At 36.2% G+C, this 20,457-nt stretch overlaps 1 protein-coding gene across 3 annotated transcripts in view; it reads right to left on the minus strand.

Annotated features, from left to right (window-relative positions):
• Nucleotides 1–20,457, minus strand: part of sema6cb (semaphorin 6Cb) — a 166,803-nt gene that overhangs the window by 55,091 nt on the left and 91,255 nt on the right. For all 3 annotated transcript variants that reach the window (XM_073846587.1, XM_073846586.1, XM_073846585.1), the window contains exons 3-6: nt 10,745–10,941; nt 4,364–4,478; nt 3,832–3,889; nt 758–814 (exon numbers count right to left, since the gene is read on the minus strand). In XM_073846587.1, the coding sequence (XP_073702688.1) occupies nt 758–814; nt 3,832–3,889; nt 4,364–4,478; nt 10,745–10,883 (369 nt within the window). In that variant the 5' untranslated portion in view covers nt 10,884–10,941. The remainder of the gene's footprint in view (nt 1–757; nt 815–3,831; nt 3,890–4,363; nt 4,479–10,744; nt 10,942–20,457) is intronic.

Here is a 20,457-nt window from a genome sequence, read left to right on the forward strand (position 1 = left end):
TGAAAGACAAGACACTGGCTTTTACTCACACTATATATAACTCCTGAATGATACACACACACACACACACACACACACACACACACACACACACACACACACACACACACACACACACACACACACACACACACACACACACACACACACACACACACACACACACACACACACACACACACACACACACACACACACACACACACACACACACAGACTGACTCATCTTGAAGCTTACAGCGAGCATCATTACTGACTCTCCTTTTCCTTCACTTCCACACACACAAATTACCATAATCCCTATGCTGAGCTCCAGGATCTGACTCGCTCCCTGCAACTCAGTCTTCAACCAACAATGATATTATAAATCCTGGGTGTGTTCGCAAATCTACATGTATATGCAGCCACTTGTGGAGAATCACTTAGTCGAAACCCAGACTGTTTATTGACCATCTGATACATACTGACTACAAACAGGAAAGCACTTTTTGATCTTACAAGCTCACCAATCTATAAAATCACATTAACTTCAAATCAGCTCAAAATTAAGTATGGATAGTCACTTTAATTGTCAGTCAGGTGGTCACTTCCTGTCTATGTTGGCTGTTTTTCTCAGAAAAAGCTGCAATGTGGACCAGACCTGGCGTTTAGACGAAGGTCTGACTATGCGAGACTAATAACCACTAAACGCAACAGTTGCTGACTTCTATCAACACAATTACAGGGAGAAAGTGAAATAAAAGGGTTGTGTACTCACGCTGTTTTTCCCCCTGACTGTGCATTTCTCCACATCCTTTGTCTTCCATGTCAGTTTCTGCCACACAAACAAACACACAACCATGGGCTCATAGCTATTCACAACAGCTGCAATGGGAAAATCTCATTTACTTCAATAAGCATCCCACATAATAAACATGAAAAGAGGAAAGAGGGTTAGACAAGGAGGACTGAGCAACAAGAAGGAAGAGAGAGGTCCCTGAGGTTGTTAACAAGCACACAAGTGTGTGTGTGTGTGTCTGGGTGCTTGCTGGTGTCATTAGGTCAGGCTGTGTTGCAGAGATTTACTGGGCCGCCCCATGTCAGCCCACCCAACAGGAACAGCAGGCAATCAACACCCACACACACACACACACACACACACACACACCATGACAAGCTAAAAACAACACTCTCACTAGCACAACTATTTGCTGCAGTGACATCTTACTCTCAACAGTTAAGATATTTATGTCAGAGAGAGCCAAAAGACCAAACGATCTCTCCATAACCAGACTGCTTCATGAGCACTATTACTTTTGGATATCATTTGCAATTTATATCGGATGCAAAATTCACTATTACATGGTGTTGGCAAATACAGTTTAGGTCAAAAGTTTACATACACCTTACAGAAACTACAAAATGTTAATTATTTTACCAAAATAAGAGGGATCATACAAAAAGCATGTTATTTTTTAATTCAGTACTGACCCGAGTAAGATATTTTTACATGAAAGACATCAACATATAGTCCACAAGAGAAAATAATAGTTGAATTTATAAAAATGACCCTGTTCAAAACTTTACATACGCTTGATTCACTTTGCAGAATCAGCAAAATGTTAATTATTTTACCAAAATAAGAAGGATTGTACAAAAAGCATGTTATTTTTTATTTATTTAATACTAACCTGAATAAGATATTTCACTTAAAAGATGTTTACATATAGTCCACAAGAGAAAATAACAGATAAAAATGACCCTGCTTAAAAGTTTACACTTGATTCTTAATACTGTGTGGTTTAGTGATAGTTGTTTATGAGTCCCTTGTTTGTCCTGAAGAGTTAAACTGCCTGCTGTTCTTAAGAAAAATCCTTCAGGTCCCATAAAGTCTTTGGTTTTTCAGGATTTTTGTGTATTTGAACCCTTTCCAATGACTGTATGATTTTGAGATCCATCTTTACACACTGAGGAAAACTGAGGAACTTATATGTAACTATTACAGGAGATTCAAATGCTCACTGATGCTCCAGAAGGAAAAATAATGCATTAAGAGCCAGGGGTGTAAACTTTTGAACAGAATGAAGTGATGTGTAATTTTTTTAAATTTTGACTAAATAATTTTTTTTTTCATTTAGTACTGCCCTTCAGAAGCTACAGTAGATACTTACATGTTTCCCAGAAGACAAAATAAGTTTTTAAATTTACCCTGATCTTCAAACCAAAAGTTTTCACCCCCGGCTCTTAATGCATCAATGCAAAAAAGAAAAGCTTTGGGCCATTCAGGTAACAACAAAGTATTTAAAAATCCTAAGTATGTGAACTTTTGAACAGGGTCATTTTTTAAAATGTAACTATTATTTTCTCTTGTGGACCATATGCAAATGTCTTTTATGTGAAATGTCTTATTCAGGTCAGTACTAAATAAAATAACCTGTATTTTGTATGATCTCTCTTATTTTGGTAAAATAATTAAAATTTTTGCAGATTCTGCAAGGTGTATGTAAACATTTGACCACAAATGTAAATGTGTCTTAGCAGTGCGTAGACACAACCGCCCTACAGTAATCCATCCCCTTCTTTTTTAATCCCCAAAAAACCTAAACAAAGCTGTTTCTGACAAGGTAAAAAGGGTGTCGTTTTACACGACCACTGAGGAATATCTAAAATATGTTGCCGACATTTCATGAAGATCCCAAGAATCATACCAACTTGTGGAAAAAGGGCATTCGATGTCCCCTTAAAGTAAACAACAAAAACTGGCCTCTTAGGAGGGAAAAACAACAACTTACATTGAATAAGGTACAAAAATGTATAATAAAAAAAACTCTGAAAAAGTACACTTTCAATAAAAGTACTTTTTCTTCTTTTTTTAATGAAATGGTATATGAAAGCTAAAGCTTTTGAAAATGTTGATCCTGAAACCTCAGGAGGTCAAGCTAAACTGTATGAGAGAGGTTTTATTTTTGAAGCCTGCAATTCACTATTACAAACAACAGGAGACAGGGTTTAGAACAGGTCAAATAAAGAAATAAAACTGGGTGATCCACTTTAGAATTAAAAATTATAATTAATTATTTTATAATTAACAATTCATTTTTTTAAATAATAATCAGTTTATATTGCTGTATATATTTTAATAGTTTGGATGTGTGACAGGCTAAAAATACCAACATTTTGCCATATTTTAACGGGGCGATACAGACATGTCATGCCTTTAAATCTAGTTCATTTTAATGCCAGCTTACTTTTTGTCATAATTATATTAATTATTGTTATATCACTGTATAAGTTATAATCATTGCATTTCATTTGTTATATGAAATTGCATTGAAAACCCCCCACAGAGCTGTAGTAGTATATTTGTTGAAACTACTTTCTTGAAATAGTCTACAGCAGTATGCTACACATTTCAGCACCATTTTCTTAGGCTTGTGAAGAGGCTTTTTAATAAATGAAACTCACATGCAATGAGATAATTACACTCAGACATTATCCTATAGAAATCTTACTTAATGTACAGTAGATAAGCCTATTTAATTCCAAGTGTCAAACTGAGAGTGGAAACCGATTCTGTAAAACTAAATTACGGCTGTTTTTTATTTTACAGACCTTGACTAACATTTCAAGTGGACCTCAGGGAAAAGTAGACAGCGCTATAAAAGTGTGGAATATGCGTCCTTTAAAGCCACCATAAAGAGAATTGCTCATTTAAAAAATGGGATTTCTGAATGGTCCTTCCCCAAAGACGAATAAAAGTGAATGTTCAGGCATCACGCACTCGCACTGATCTGAGAGAAAGAAAAACAGAGAGATAACTGAAACAGGAAGTTGAGAAAAAGGTGAGCTTACCTGTTGGGGGACGATACGCTCTGCTGAAGCGCTGAGGTTAATGGCAAAAACGTGATCTCTACAGAGACAAAGAGAGAGAGAGAGACAGGAATGCCAATAATCTCATCAAGTATTTGAGCAACTCAGATTCTTTTTGCCAGTTCTTTCAATAAATAACAATACAGTGCCGATAACACCTTGAGCTGAAATGAAAGGGGCAGAGGACAGCTAAAACGACAGCGAGAGAGCATGAGTGCTGCAGAGACAGACAGAAAGGAAATAGAAGGGGTGAGAGAGGTGTCAGAGAGCGAGCCAACATCCATCTGTCTGCAATCCAGCTCTGAATGAGACTGATTGGCCCAATCACACGACCCTTATCATTAGTGTGTGGGTCTTATCGCTGCGGGCGTCTGGAGAAACAGCACTAGTGTGTACCGATCGGGAGGTCTGGAATTCCCAGTCGATGTCGCATCTTGAATCCTTTGAAATGTGTGTGGCTCTGGTGTTGTGTGCAGTGCGAGCGTGAGCGTGTGATTGAACTGACATGACATACCTCGCAGCAATGTAGACCATGTGGTTAATCCGCAGCATCCTCTGAAAATCCAGCCCCAGTCTGGCGGTGTCATTATCTGACATGTTCCCCTGGAAACTGGGGTACAGGTAGGTGCCTTTATGAAGAAGGAGAGAAAAGACTGGGTTAAAAAAAAAAAATAGAAAATTCTCAGTGGCTACCATCTTGGTGTCAGTGATGCTCCTAAAGGATTATTCTTATTTTTTCTAATTAACTGTAATTTGTTAACAATTGGAACATTTGAAATGTCTTCTTATGGAAATTTCAGAAGGAAGAATTTGTACATCACATTTCTATATCTACAATTCTTATAACTATTTATAAGGTTTCAATAATAACATTGAGCGGTCAAAGCATTACCATTTTTTGGCTAATTAGCTCATTTTTACAGTTAAAAAAATAAAAATAAATAAAATTAGTGCTGGGCAACGATTAATCGCATCCAAAATAAAAGTTTTTGTTTATATAATGTGTGTGTACTGTGTATATTTATTATGTATAGATGAAGACACACACAGTATATATTTTGAAAATATTTACATGTATTTACATATATTAATATTCATATAATGCACATTATATATAAATACATTTAATACATAAACATAACATTTTCTTAAATATTGACATGCTTGTGTGTATTTATATATACACACACATACCAAATATACACAATGCACACATATATTATGTACACAAAAACTTATTTTGGATGTGATTAATTAGCACCAGCATTCAAATAAATAAATACATACATAAATAATAATAATAAAAAAATAATAATAATACTAAATATACTTGAAAATGTTCAAATACTTTACTAATAGTTTTACTAAAAATTAAGACAATTAATTAAAAAAATATATATATTAAAAAAAAATAAAAATTACTTAAAATTTAATCTTACTCCAAATAGTTTCATATTGGGTAATAGTTAGTTTATTGTGTTTTAAGCATAAACCCAGCTAAATATATATTTATGCTTAAAACATGCATGAAAAAACTTTAAATTCTGATTTACTTCAGAAGAAAAAAAAAAATACATACAGTGACCAAATGTTTGAAATAATGTTGTCTTTTTACATTTAAAGTTTCTTATACTAACAAAGGATGCATTTATTTGACCAAAAATTCAGTAAAAACAATAATACTGTGCAATATTATTTTAATTTAAAATATAATAATTAAAAATTTTGTATTTGATTTATTGTATTCTTGTAATGGTAAAGTGACATTTTCATCAGAAACACTTCTTACTGTTAAAAATATTGTTGCTGTCCAATATTTTTATGAAAACGGTGATAGACAACCATTTAAATGTTTTGGGTTAAGTATCATTAAAAAAATAAACGTTTAGATATATATTTAATTGTATAAATGTTTTAAACATATATCAATACATTGTTATGCACACAAAATATTGATCTTAATTGTAAGACATTTTCCTTTAAATCATAATAATAACAACAACGACAAATATACTTGAAAATAAAAAAGTACTTACATTTTTATATCTTATTCCAAATAGTATCTTATTAATAGTATTAAAATATTGATTTTAAATGTAAGACATTTTACTTTAAATCATATCTTATGTTATTTTGCTCATTTTAAGCATATTTACATGCTTTTATTAGAAAACGAGACAATATGTAGTGTGGAGGTTTCATCCAATTCCCGCCTTCGTCTGGGGAGCTTGATCAGTTAACAAAAAATAAATAAATAAAAACAAAAACCAGCTCTCACACACCAAAAACTGTTTCATGTTTATAATGATTCATATTACAGATCTCATTTCGCTGCGAGCAATGTTGCTGTTTAAGTGTTTACACTCCCAAACATCATCTGCTAATTAATCTCATTTACACTTTAAAAGATTAATTTCTAGCACAATGTCAAAGATGAGTCACGAGTCACTTTGGTGTGCTCTTCTTTCAGAGGCCGAGTGGGTCAGACAACATTTTCAGACCCGCAGAGACGTCTACAATGACCTGCAGGGACCTTTAATTTGCAGGTCAGTTTAGAAATGATACACTGCTCAAAAGTAGCAGCCACCGGGTGACAAATATGACCTTGGGGTGAGAAGAAAATCTGGACGTTTTAATGATTCCTGTTACTACGGTTATTCAGAGATTATGAAGCCGTGTATTGTTCGAGATTCTCCTGAGCTCGGCAGACCACAGGTGGCCGCAGTAGGAACCGGCTCTCGCTCTGATGCTCAGGAACTACAGTAAACAAACATGTAAGGGTTAAATTGGAGCTGAAACTTCACTCTCTTCTCAAAGACACTGACTGGGTAAACACCATCATCTGATCTCGGCAGGATCATCACTCAATACAGATCACCCAGAGCGTCTGCATCTCAACACAGAGCCAGAGCCAATGAACCAGCGATATGAGAAAGAAAATTCAATCCACACGACCCTCACAAGTCTGAAAATCACGGCATGAACTCACTGCATGAGAATGAATATTCTAGAATTCTCAGCTTCTTTCTTTAAAATAATTCCAGATTATTCTACCAAACCGTAGTAATACATTTTAAAGGCAAGACTCCTAAAATATGACAAACTTAGACAAACAAACTCAACTAAAAAACATGGATGCCAATAGTTAAAACAACAAAGACACTACGTTTTCTTAAAGCTTGTTAAGATGCTGCTTTTTTGTGTGGGCTGCACCAAGACTGCAGGGCTGATGGGACCATCTCTGGTTGAGAAAGACAACACTGGTATCAAAATATGCAAATACTGTACACCAACTGCATTAACAACTAGTTGTTCAGTTCACTTCTGCACAATGAAAATCACATTCAACAATTAAATGAACTCCCGAAAATTAAAGAAAGTGACAGTTACGCTCAAATGACACATCAAATATGTGTCGTGCGTACAGGAGCAAACTAAACAACTAGTTTTTAAAGCAGTGACGCCACTCGTTGAAAGCTCCTCTGGGCTGCTGTGTTTGGAAAATCACCGAAATTGAGGTACCTGTCTTGAGTCATTTGCATATTTTGATATGGCCTCTGTGCAATGTAGCTGCTCCCACCATCCCTCTGCTGCAGAACAAACCCATACATTACAGTCCAGACCGAACAAAGCATCGTCTTAACAAGCATAAACAAAACACTGCTTGTTACAGTTGGTTGCCAAGTTGCAGTTGTCACTTCCCTTAAGGTATTCTGCACTTGGAAGAGGAGTGACAACCGAATTTAGCTACAGTGTGAACAAGTCCAAGGCCATTGAATGGGGTTTAAAGGTTACAATGTGTAAAAGTTGTAGAACAGAGCAAAGTCTCAGGATGTAAAACCACACATACACACACAGCAAGCACACACACACACACACACACACACACACAGGTGGAAATGGTTGATAAATGGGTCTCATTACTCGTGTGATGTTCTTTTTGGAGAGCTCTATTAGGCCAGCTATCTGTACACCAATGGCTCTGAGGCTCAGTATCTGTTTTTGAGTCTGGCTCTCTCGAATGTGGTCCACTCGTTTTAGCAGAACAAAGGACGCTGCAGAGCTCTCGTACCTGCTCAGACATGACCCCTCTGAGCCTGCGCTGTCAATCATGGTACATCCATGCTGAATTCTGGTTTTGAAAGTTAAAGTGAAAGAGAAAATGGGACCACAAGCTGTTTAGATTCCAACTTAAAGGGATACTATACTTACAAATGAAAATTCTGTTAGTAATTACTCACCCTCATGTCATTGCAAAGCTGTAAGACTTTTGTTCGTCTTCAGATATTTGATGAAATCCGAGAGCTTTCTGACCCTGCATTGACAGCAACGCAAATACGACATTCAAGGCCCAGAAAGGTAGTAAGGACATTGTTAAAATAGTCCATGTGACATCAGTGGTTCAACTGTAATGTTATGTAGCTACAAGAATACTTTTTGTGCGCAAAGAAACAAAAAATAATGACTTCATTCAACAATTTATTTATTCAGTGTGGTGCTGCTGACGCAGGCGCTGGCATTCTAACATTATTTTTGCTTTCTTTGCGCACAAAAAGTATTCTCGTAGCTTCATAAAATTAAGGTTGAACCACTGATTTCACATGGACTATTTTAACAATGTCCTTGCTACCTTTCTCGGTTTTGAACGTGGTAGTTGCGCTGCTGTCTATGCAGGGTCAGAAAGCTCTCGAATATCATCAAAAATATCTTAATTTGTGTTCCAAAGATGAACAAAGGTCTTACGGGTTTGGAACAGCATGAGGGTGAGTAATTAATGACCGAATTTTAATTTTTGGGTGAACTAACCCTTTAAAGAACCCACATGACATATTTTTTCTCATTCATGTTGTTCCAAACCTGTATGACTTTCTTTCTCTGTGGAATGCAAAAGATGATATTTTGAAGAATTGCTGGCATTGATTTCCACTTAAAACACAACGAAAGCCAATGGGAACCAAAACTCTTCGGTTACCAAAATTTCTTCAAAATATCTTCAATGTGTTCCACAGAAGGAAAGAGGTCATACAAGTCTGTCTGTTTACCATACATCCACTTCTTTTTATCCATCTATCTTTCTATCCATCTGTCCATCAATTCCTTCATCTATAATCAAAACCTTCAATCAAGATGTATTCAAGCCAGCAATAAAAGTTTGTATTGACAAATGGCTTTTCTAGTTAAATTGTAACATGAATCTTTTTGAATTTCAATTCATTTTACAGTTAACATTGAATTGCAATTCTATATCCTGTTTGCAACTTCAAATTAAATTAAATTAAAATAAAATTCTGAATGATGCAAAATCCTACCCCTAAGCCATGCCCTCAACTAATTCAATGTTAAATTAGGGATGCAACAATACCAAAATCTCACGATACAACAATATCCATGATACGATATTATTGTGATATTATAAAAATTAATAAATAAAGTTAAATTATTCTATCTAATGCACTTTGAGAGTTAAAAATTAAGAGTTCCAACCATGTTCTTAACTAAGAAAAAAAATGAGTGATTTGACTTGTACCTGAACTTTAAAGGGAACTGAACCCACTTTTTTATTTGTGATATACTGTACTGTCTCAGTCTAATTTACATTCACACCGGTGCTTAAGGAAGCCAAACAAATTACAATATAATAAAAATAACAACAATTTTATATTGTTGTTATTCCTATGACAGTAATAGCCACGTATTGTAAAACAATTTTACTCATTTAACAAACCAATTTAATTACAATTTAATTACCCATTTAAACCGCAAGCTGTCAACATGTCATACTATACTTTTAAGCTCTTATTTTGACGGAAACGGCAGTAGAGCATTTATTTTGATGAAAAAACTATAGCTTCAATGAAAACAGACTTACAAAAACGACTCACTACAAATCTATTGAAATGCTGTAATCACCTGCCACAAAAATAAAGCACAACTTGTGGCTGTTGCATTCTCAAACACACGCTACACTCACAGCACATGCAATGAGAGTTCATTGTGAACTGAGGCACGGAAAACACAGAATCATGAGCTGATTGCTGAAGGGCCATATTGTGCTTTCGGTTTTAGTTCATTTTACAGATACTGTGCCAAAGCATAATGGCATAAAACACGACTTTAACGACCTTTTATGATAAATGTAGAAGTTTAAATATATTTTAAAAACTACAGTTTTTGCCTGGAAGATCTATCGTTTCATATCGTCATGTTACCACAATAATATCGAGACTACGATCCTGATAATACCCTTACATCCCTATAAAAAATTATTTTTGGCTTCCTAAAAAATTATGAACAATATAGTGTTGGGTTGTATGGGCTGTATAAAAAACAAATTGTCCACAAAAATCAATATAAAACAGTAAACACTTCAATCACACTTCATTTGCAATTGAGTCGGCCACTCCACACCCTGGTGTTTGCTACACAGCCAAGACTGAGGAGTTTTTATTTGCCAATTAGTAACAACTTCACAGCAGCTCCGAGTGAAGCTGCTCTATCAGACCCAGTGGGTTTGGAAGCTGGGGAGTAGCGTGGGGTGGAAAACTGGGATGGGGTAGATTAGGGCTGGGAACGGGAAGGTGGAGTGAGGATGGACTTGGCAGCCATGGCTGCTGATATACGTATTTGGCGTGTGAAACGCTTTACGCCTGCCAAGACCTGATTGCTTGGCAGGCGGTTTACTTTTAAACTCTGGGTACGGTTTAATGCGCCTATTGCAATATATCTTGCAAGATAAAGCATTCATAATTCCAACAGCCATGATTGAATTATAAAGATATGAAAACAAACTGGTTTCAACACTCTTTGTATGCCTAAAGTTAAAAAGAGGTCTGTGAAATAAGGCCACTTTTATTCCAGGAACTTGTGGAGTTTTGTACTGTAGTTTTACACTTACGTTCATTACCGACAGTGCTGATAGGCTCCAGGTCCTGAGGAAAGGGAGTCGCACCATGGCACAGGTGTTTTAGGCAGGTGAGGGTGAGTGCGAGGGTCAAGGCCGAGAGGGGCCGCGACCCCAAAATCACCAACCTCATTTCAGCTAGAGCATAGAAGTCAGCCACACAGCATGACCCAGAGTAGACTGAACACCACCTGAAAAGACAAAAAAAGAGAGGGATGATGACAATAGCCGTTTTAGAAATGGTCGCTGTGAACCACACTAAAAGGATTTTTGTGCTTCCACCTGACTCAACAACTTTTACGTGTGGCTGAATGATTGTGAAATTCACTGCTATGTTGTTCCAAATCTGTATGACTGTGGAACATAAGAGGAGAAATTTTAGAAATTGCGCTAGCCGCTCTTTTACATCCAATTACAGTGATTGGAGCCGAGGCTTTTAAGCTTCAGGAAATGTCGTAAAATGGTTTATAATACCTCAGAAGACTTGTGATTGCAGTACAAGAGTCATATACTGTACCACTTTTAGGATCCAGTATGATTATTTTGTGTCATTTTTTAAGCTTGAAAGCAATGTGAAGTAACTACATTGGAAAATAGCAACTAGCACAATTTTTGGAAGAAAATAAGCCAGATGGGTTGTCAACAAAGTGAGTAAACAATGAAAGAATTTTCACTTTTAACTATCCCTTTAATGCAATTTTTCAAAAATGAAAAATCTGTAATTAATTACTTACCCTCAAACTCATGGATTTCATCATAAATATCAAAATTTGTGTTCTGAAGATGAACAAAGGTCTTACGGGTTTGGAATGACATGTGGCTGAGTAATTAATGACAGAAATTTCATTTTTGGGTGTACTTGAATATTCAAGCATCCTGCAGTCATCCTGAATCAGACAGCGGCAGCGTTGCTCTTATTAACACGCCCAACATAATGATGAAGAAACAGAGATCGGGAAAGAAAAAAAGCTGGACTGAGAACACAATAGGTTATATTATAAGGGCCCCAGCCTGGGGGACACCTGGCTCATTGACTCAAACTGTACAGTCTTTCACAGGTGACTTAACTCAATTAACCGCAAAGGCTGCTGGGATGCCGTCTCAGTCTGTCAGCTTTTACACGAGGCCAACAGGGATAGATCAAAAACTTATTTTCAGGGCAATGGAAAAAATGAAAGTCTCCTGCCAAAGAGTCCTCCTGAAAATAGGCTGAATTATTAATGATCGCTTTGAGTGTTTGTATTAGACTCATAATGGACTGAGATACTGATGTTAATGAGTTTGGCATCAGGTTATTCTAGACGATACAATGGAAAAAAAAATGAATGGACTGTCCTCTAGTACAGTGATTCTCAACTGGTTTTGCTTTAGGATGCAGATTTTACAGAGGAAATTAAGAAATGTAAACAAAAATGTACTTAAAGGGATAGTTTACCCCAAAATGAAAATTCTGTTATTAATTACTCACTCTTATGTCGCCCCAAACTCGTAAGACCTTGGTTCATCTTTGGAAAACACAAATTAAGATATTTTTGATAAAATTCTAGAGCTTTTTGACCCCGTGTACAAAAAAAGTTGCTTCAACTTAAAGTGTTCATGTTGCCTTAAAATTTTAAGTTTACTCAACTCAAATATCCACATTTTCATGTAGTACAACTTGACATTTCATGTTGACTAAAGTTAAAAATTTTAAGGCAGCATAACACTTACTTTTTAAGTTGAACCAACTTTTTTTTTACAGTATAGACAGAGAATACTTTTTGTGCAACAAGAAAAAATTCTAGACTTTATTCAACAATTTCTCTCTTCAGTGTCAGTTTTTTTTTTCTTTGTGCACAAAAATATTTTTGTAGCTTTTTAAAATTAAGGTTGAACCACTGACATGGACTATTTTAACAGTGTTCTTACTACCTTTCTGGGCCTTGAACATAGCAGTTGCACTGCTGTCTATGCAGGGTCAGAAAGCTCTCGGACTTCATCAAAAATATCTTAATTTGTGTTTCGGAGATAAACGAAGGTCTTAGAGGTTTGGAATGACATGAGGATGATTAATTAATGACAGAATTTTAATATTTCAGTGAGCTACTCAATCAATTACTGAAATGTATTATTATACCCACAAACCCCACTAGTCTAAAATTATGCAAAACTATTACCATGACTGTCTAAAAAAGGAACATTCACAATTTGGATTTCAATGTTTTTTTTTTTTTCCAGTAACTGCACAAAAACACATTTATCTTTTCATTTATCTTTATCTAAACCAATTTTCACACAGTCTGGGTCATATTTCTGGGTTGCGACCCATCCGTTTTAAAACACTGCTTTAGTAAATAGATGAGTTTGTGTATTACAGTTGACAATGTGTCCTTTAAATTTTAATTTCCAGCCCATATTTTAGTTCAGCAACACAAAAAAACAGTGCTTGAGCACTTGAAGCCTGATCAGCATTAATCACCCCACGTGACCTTACAAAGATACCTGCTGTCAGGGCTATATAATGGGACATTATGTCTGATGGATTAGCTATACTTAGAGAACTGAGTACAGGGACAGTGAGGTGCACTTCTAATGGAGCATATACACACATACTTAGGAAACACATGCTCTACTAGAACTAATACAGCACAAAATGTGAGACATCATCTTTCCCAGACTAAGGCTGAAAGGATCATGGGGTCATTTTTATATGGACACAAACAAACAAGGATCACGTCAGATAACAAATTATACCATCCGGATGTCTTATGACTGCAGAACCAGAACCAAAGCTGTGTGGCTTTTCAAGGAACTGATGACGGAGAAGAGATCATGTGAAAACTGATGAACTTGGTGGGGAAAAACAGCCAAGAATAACATTTTCACCATAAATCAATAAATAAATGTTTTAAAAGTCGATTGTAAGGAGCAGGTTTTAAGAAGACAAATTGATTGGAATACGCCAACAGAGAAAAATCTGTTATTTTGGAAGATCTACTTTTGACATTTTGATGAAACGCTGGATGAATAGTTAACAGTAAGATCAATAATATGCGTTAGATTTCATGCCGACTTAAGGTTCGAGTTTAGAACAAATCCAAAAAGAAGAACTTCAAAGATATTTTAAAACCTCAAAGGAATTAGGTCAAATTAATCCTTAACAAACCCCTGTCCTAATAATTTTCAATATAAAGATGTCCCTTTCGCTCAAGGCAAAGCACTCTTTAGAGACCCAAAAGTTTGAGACCTCAGCGACGTTGCACAGATAAGACCAGACAGCCCATTCCTCCAAGCTGCTCTCTCTGCTGCCATTAATACATGCTCCAAATGGCATCTCAATCAGCTCTCAAGGCTGATGTGAACAGTGATAGGACTGGGAAACCAGTGAACGTGTCCCTCAATTAATTAAATGACCTAAATGGATTTGGACTTAATTACTTCCCCTCAGCTCACTCTCTCTGTCTCTGTAAAGCTCTGCAAATCACAGCCAGCCTAAAACAAATCCAGGTTCCAACAACGCTTTACAAGACTTGGCACAATGATTCGCAAAGTCGGTTGAGATGTTTTCATCCAAGTTTTAAGCCAGTCTAGCATTTATCGTTCACAAAGAAAACAATCCCCCCATTATGTAAAACTGCTATTTTACCAGATGCTAATCAATAACATTGACAAGACATTTATGGTGCGCCAATCTGACATTAGCTAAAGAATGAACTTTAACCACAAAGAGAGGTTGTTGGGTAGATAATCTTTCAAAGCCCTATTGGATGTCTTTGCAAACATGTATAATGCACAGACACAAACAACTGACGAAACTGCTTTATAGATTAGTTCAAATCAAAAATGAGTTTGAAGTTTGGAACCAAAAGAGAGCTCAATTCAATAACAGAGATTCAATAATAGAACATTAGCTAGACAATAATCGTTTTGTTTGCGACACAAAACAGTCTTTCTCAAGGGGGTGCTTGACCACTCACAGAGTCCCCCTTTGAGCTCAATTAATCTCCTGTTTTGGCACAGTATAATTGCAAAAATCTATTAATTCCATAATTTGCCAAGTAGCAAACACTGAGCATAAAGCCAAATCTGTCCAAATCAGACCATATCCATTTAGAATAAAGGTAACGTCTCATAAAAATCTGAATTTTTCTGAGTTTAAGTGCGATAATCAGGTCCCCGGTGTATCTACCAACACAGAATATGTCAATAAGAACAACCCAGTGAATTGTTTTGGTAAGCCTTTCTCTGCAAGGTTGTGAAAAAACGAGCCGCTCAGAAAATTTGAGCAAAGCATGCTAATTGTTCTGTCTTAGGCTTAACAGTCAAGCAGAGAACACTATTTAGAGTCCCAGCCCCAGGAGAGACAAGAGAGCAGTGGATTTATCGACTTATTTACTGTATATTACACTGCAGCCACACAGATATAATATAAACATGCAATTTTTCCCCAGCTGTTTACCTTCAGACATAACCGACTGTTTTTGTAACTCATGTGTGTTTTTAACATAAACCTGTGTGTATTTGACAGTTTAAGCGCAATACGACATGAAAGAGAACTTAGTTTAGTAATCGCCGTGTGACAGCCGCTTTCTGTGCGTGTGCTTCGGATATGTGCGCTCAGAAAACCCTACATTAGAAGTTTAAACTAATATGGCTTTAAAACGCATGATTTCAGCATGATAAAAATTATAATCAAAACCAAACAGCTAGTGTTGTCAAAAGTCCCGGTACTTCGGTACCAAGTCGGTACTAAAAAAATTAAAACGTTACGGTACCAGGTTTTCTTAAGTACCGGTGGTACCGACTATCCGGTCAACCCGGTTTCTTTCCAAAAGGTGCGCACACACGCACTGCGAAGTTGCGCTCTCTTCATTCCGGTGGTGCTGCTGATGCCGCGGCTCTGAATCGACTTGTTGACAAAGAAGAGCCAGACTTGCTCCAAATATTTTGGAATTGCGGCTTATCAAGGCGAACATCATAGATCATCAAAAAAACTATTCGCAAAGGATGCCGTCTAGGTTCTCTCGAAAGGAGGAAACACATCAAAAACACCTCAGAGATCGACTAAGATCGACTCCGGGATCAAATTAAAGAGTTCAAGTAAGGTAAGTTTAATTTTAATTTCATATTAATAGCATTATTGCATATTTTAATTTGAATGTCAGACTGAAATAAACATCACCGTTTGTGTAGTAAATCGTTAGCATAAGCGCGGCTAACGCTATAATGCTGGGCCTTAGAATGAATTTGAACCAATGCTCCTATAACTTTTGTTAGAGTAAAAAAAAAAATAAGGACATGATATATTTACTATTTTACACACAAATGACCTGTGTATCCAAAATATGTGTGTTAGAGAATGTACAAATGTGTCGGTAACAATGTTTATGTCCTTAATATCCGTCTGTCAGAAAACGTTCTAGGCTTGATAACTCTAGCAGGTTTAAAAAGCTTTTTGATAATAATATGAATGCAGTTTAGATTGAATAAAAGTACAATAAAATAAAACACGTTTTATCCCCTGTTTAATTTGTTAATACTTTACAATAAGATCAAATTCATGCATCATCTAACATAAACTTAAAGTAAAGTGAACAATATATTTTTACAACATTAATTCATGTTTGTGAATGTTTAACAGATTCATGTTCAACAGGATTTTATGCATTAGTAAATGTTGAAATTAGCCTAACCTTACGAAGAATAATTTCCATGTAATGTTAACTACTTTTTATTGTTAGGCATGTTTTCTAACAAATGAAAATTGTAAATTGTTTTTAATACTGCAGTTTCCATCTGTGATAGACACTTGTCTTAATATATGTAATCTTATCTAAATTTATTATAACAGCTGAGCTTAGTCATTTACTGAAAATTCATATTTTGCTGGTGTCAATGATCTAATGTTGCATCTGGTCAGACTTAGGCCACGGCTTTACTTAAGTATATTACATTTTCTTTTTACAGTTGCAGATTGAGGAAGATCATGAAAGACCCCAGCGAACTCTAAAACAAACAACAGTACAGATGTTTTTCAGTAGCAGCAGAAATATGACAAAAAGTTTTGAGTGAAGCTTGTTTACATTTTTTATGCCTGTAATTTATTTAGATGTTATTTAATTACTAAAATGTTTACAATCCTTGAAATACTTTTTTAACCTGTGAAAAAACTTTTAACAAAATATTACATTAGTATTAGGAATGGCACTGTTTTTTGTACATTTTATTTTCTTTATTAATAAAAAATAGTGTTGCTCAATTGATGTTATTGTGTTTTGCATTGGTACCGAAATTGGTACCGAGAACCGTGGATTTTCACTGGTATTGGTACCGAATACTGAAATTTTGGTACCGTGACAACACTACAAACAGCTATTTTTATGAGCTGTAAAGGTGCAGCTCTATTCTAGAAAAGTGGGCAGGGAGCAGCAGCTCATTTGCATTTAAAAAGTCATGCACGAAAACAGCGTGTTTCTGCTTCCACTCAAAATAAGTGATATAATAAATTATCTGTAAGGTATTTTGAGCTGAAACTTCACAGACACATTCCGGGGACACCTGCGACTTAGTATATTACATACTGAAAAAAAAGGGGCATAAGAGGTCTCCTTTAAAAGAGATGTCTAATGCTATTTCATGCAGACTTATTTACACTGCTAAAAGTTCGAAAAACGCGGAGAGAAGCGTAAAGCTGTATCTGTCTTTTACACATTTGATAAACTAAAGACTCTTTGAAGATATAAAGGATACAATACTATATAGGTTTTCTTCAAAACAAACCACCTACCAAAATATATTATTTTGTAAATTCCCCTCTCCACTTGATACAAACCCTTACAGAGTGTACCAAGTAGTTTGCCTCCCTTTTTCCAGGCAGGTGGCACACACAAAATGTGTGTGCGTGTTTGCAAACTCTCCGCGTCTCTCTCACTCTTCTAATCAGTGCGCATTCATGTGGCGTTTGAAGAAACGCAAAGCACTGATGAGCAGACAGCTGTCGATATGTGACTAAACCCCTGCTTATCCCTCGCTTCCTCCACGGGGTCAGTGCTGGCTCTCAGTCGGCTTGATGTGGGCAGGGCGCCGGGCCCCGTTGTGGGTCTTCGGAAAATGAGGCAGAGTTGAGGAAAGAGGCAGCGCTGAAGTTTGAGGAGGAGAAATCTCTTGAGCTCAGGATTGATTATCCGACATTCATTTGGATTTACCAACAGCTCTTTGGCTCGCTGTGGGATCCGCACATCCCTCCCTCTCTTGCAGCACTTAAAAAACACTCGCAGGGGCCAACACGGAAAACCTGATGGGAAGAGAATGGCGGCTTTTTATGGCGTGCGACCTACGCGGTCGTATCGCTTTTAAAGGACCTATATTCATTTACGGGTTGACTCTGTTTAACAAGCCCAGCTTTTATCACTGCTGGCTCACGATAAAAATTACGATTAAAATCTCATGCGGATGAATTTAAATTCCATCAGCGGTTTAATACCTGCTTAAGGAAACATCATGTCAGCCAAGAAGGGAGAGAGAAACATGAGTTTTAATTCAAAAATGAGTTAGGTGCTCTTTAATGCGATTCACCCCCTTTTGTCCCAAGCGACACATGAAAAGGACACACTTCGCTCACTCCCTCTCTCTCCTCTTTCCACTCTGGGACCCTTTCACACCCTCAGAAGCAGAAATTGAATGAGTCTCCTCTCTGTATACATGGTCCAACATAATAAAGTCTGGTGTCCCTGGGCTCCTCTGTCATTTCAAACACGATTAAGCACATTAGTGCTCTGGCTCTCCACGGCCCATTACCCAGCAACCCCGCTGACAGGGACCCACAAGTAGCTGTGAACAGGGGCAGAGGCCAGACTCTCCCTCACAATACTTAGAGAGATCCTAGAATCCGACCGAGTCAGAGATTCTATAAATTCATTTCGAGTTGATAAGATTCAAAAACCCTCCGTGAGTTCAGTGAGTCACCTGGAACCCATTCCAAGCAATAGGTGGCCGATGATGAACCTGTTTAGAGCATTTTCACACACAAAAAAAGCAAATTTGCAACGGAAACTGCATTTGAGATTCAAACGGTAAGGATGTATACTGTACATCTTTACTATGTATCAATATCATTGGTAAATATCCAATAGTACTGACTTTTTAAGTTAGCGATATTTGCAAAAATCTGCAGAATTGTGCAGTTAAACATAATTGTGAGTTATAAAGTCAGAAAAGCTCAATATAAACTTGCAATTCTGAGAGATAGAGTATAAAGTCAGAATTGCAAGATATAAACTCACAATTCCGGCTTTTTTTTTTTCTCAGAATTGAGAGTTTATATCTTACAGTTATGATATTACAACAAGTTATTAATTCAGAATTGTGAGATATAAATGTGCAATTCTGAGAATTCTGAGTCTTATATACCTCTCAGACTTTAAAAATCACAATTGCGAGTTTATATCTCACAATTCTGACTTTATAACTTGCAATTGCGTGTTGTAATATCATAACTGTAAGATATAAACTCTCAATTCTGAGAGAAAAAAGCCGTAATTGAGTTTATATCTTGCAATTCTGACTTCATACATTATCTCTCAGAATTTCAAGTTTATATTGAGCTTTTCTGACTTTTTAACTAAAATCTAAAGACTTTATAAATAAAAAATCAGAACAGCGAGAAATAAAGTCGCAATTGCGAGAAAGTCAGAATTGTGAGTATCTTGCGATTGTGACTATTTCTCGCAATTGTGAATTTATATCACGCAATTCTGATTTGAGAACTCGCCACTGCGACTTTATATCATGCAATTCTGAGAAAAATCAGCATTGTGGGTATCTTAATCTAATGTAACTTAATTTCGAACAATTTAGAACACGTATCACTCAATTCTATTTTTTTTAACTCGCAATTGGGACTTGATATGCAAATCTGAGAAAAAAAAAATTCTGAATTGTATCTTGCAATTCTGACTTTATTTCTCACAATTTTGAATTTGTATGACGCAAAAGTCAGAATTGAGAGTTTGTATTAAGCAATTCTGAGACAAAAAGTCAGAATTGCGAGATGTAAACTCGCAATTACGAGAACAAAAGTCAGAATTACCTTATTTTATTTTTATTCAGTGGTGGAAATGGGCTTCCATAGCTATATGCAACAGCTTGCAAGTCTTAAAATATTTTTTTCATCCAGTATATTTTACTTTTACATTATACATTCATTCATGTTGTGATTCTTAAATTACCTCTAGCATTTAATTTGAATGATTTTACATTTTTATTTATTTAGACAAAATAGTATAGAATTTTAATACACTTTTAAAACCAGTTGTTAAAAACATAAAAAGGCATCAAATTACTTTGGATGTTGAAATGGCCTCAAAACAGTCTCGTAATTACGAAAAATACAGAGCATAGACTGTGATGATGTTCTTTGGCTCTTAAGTCAATGAAATGTGGCATTCAGGCACCTGTTACCAGCCCCATTTAACTAGAAAAGGGGTGTGGATTTGCTCTTGAAGGTCCTGTCGGCAGATAAACACAGCTGATTAGTCTACATTATTGCACTAGCACTTTAAATTATACGCTTCAACCTCGCATTGATGAGAAACCTTCAGTGAATGCCTGTTTGTCACACACAGATTGAGGCTAATTGCTGCTGAATCACACATACAGCATCCGGGTCTCTGGGCTGGAGAACAGGAGCCGAATCTACGGCTGATTGAAATCTGCAAGTCCATCCTAAA

This window comes from Garra rufa, chromosome 9 (assembly GCF_049309525.1).
Source record: "Garra rufa chromosome 9, GarRuf1.0, whole genome shotgun sequence".
Lineage (NCBI taxonomy): Eukaryota > Metazoa > Chordata > Actinopteri > Cypriniformes > Cyprinidae > Garra > Garra rufa.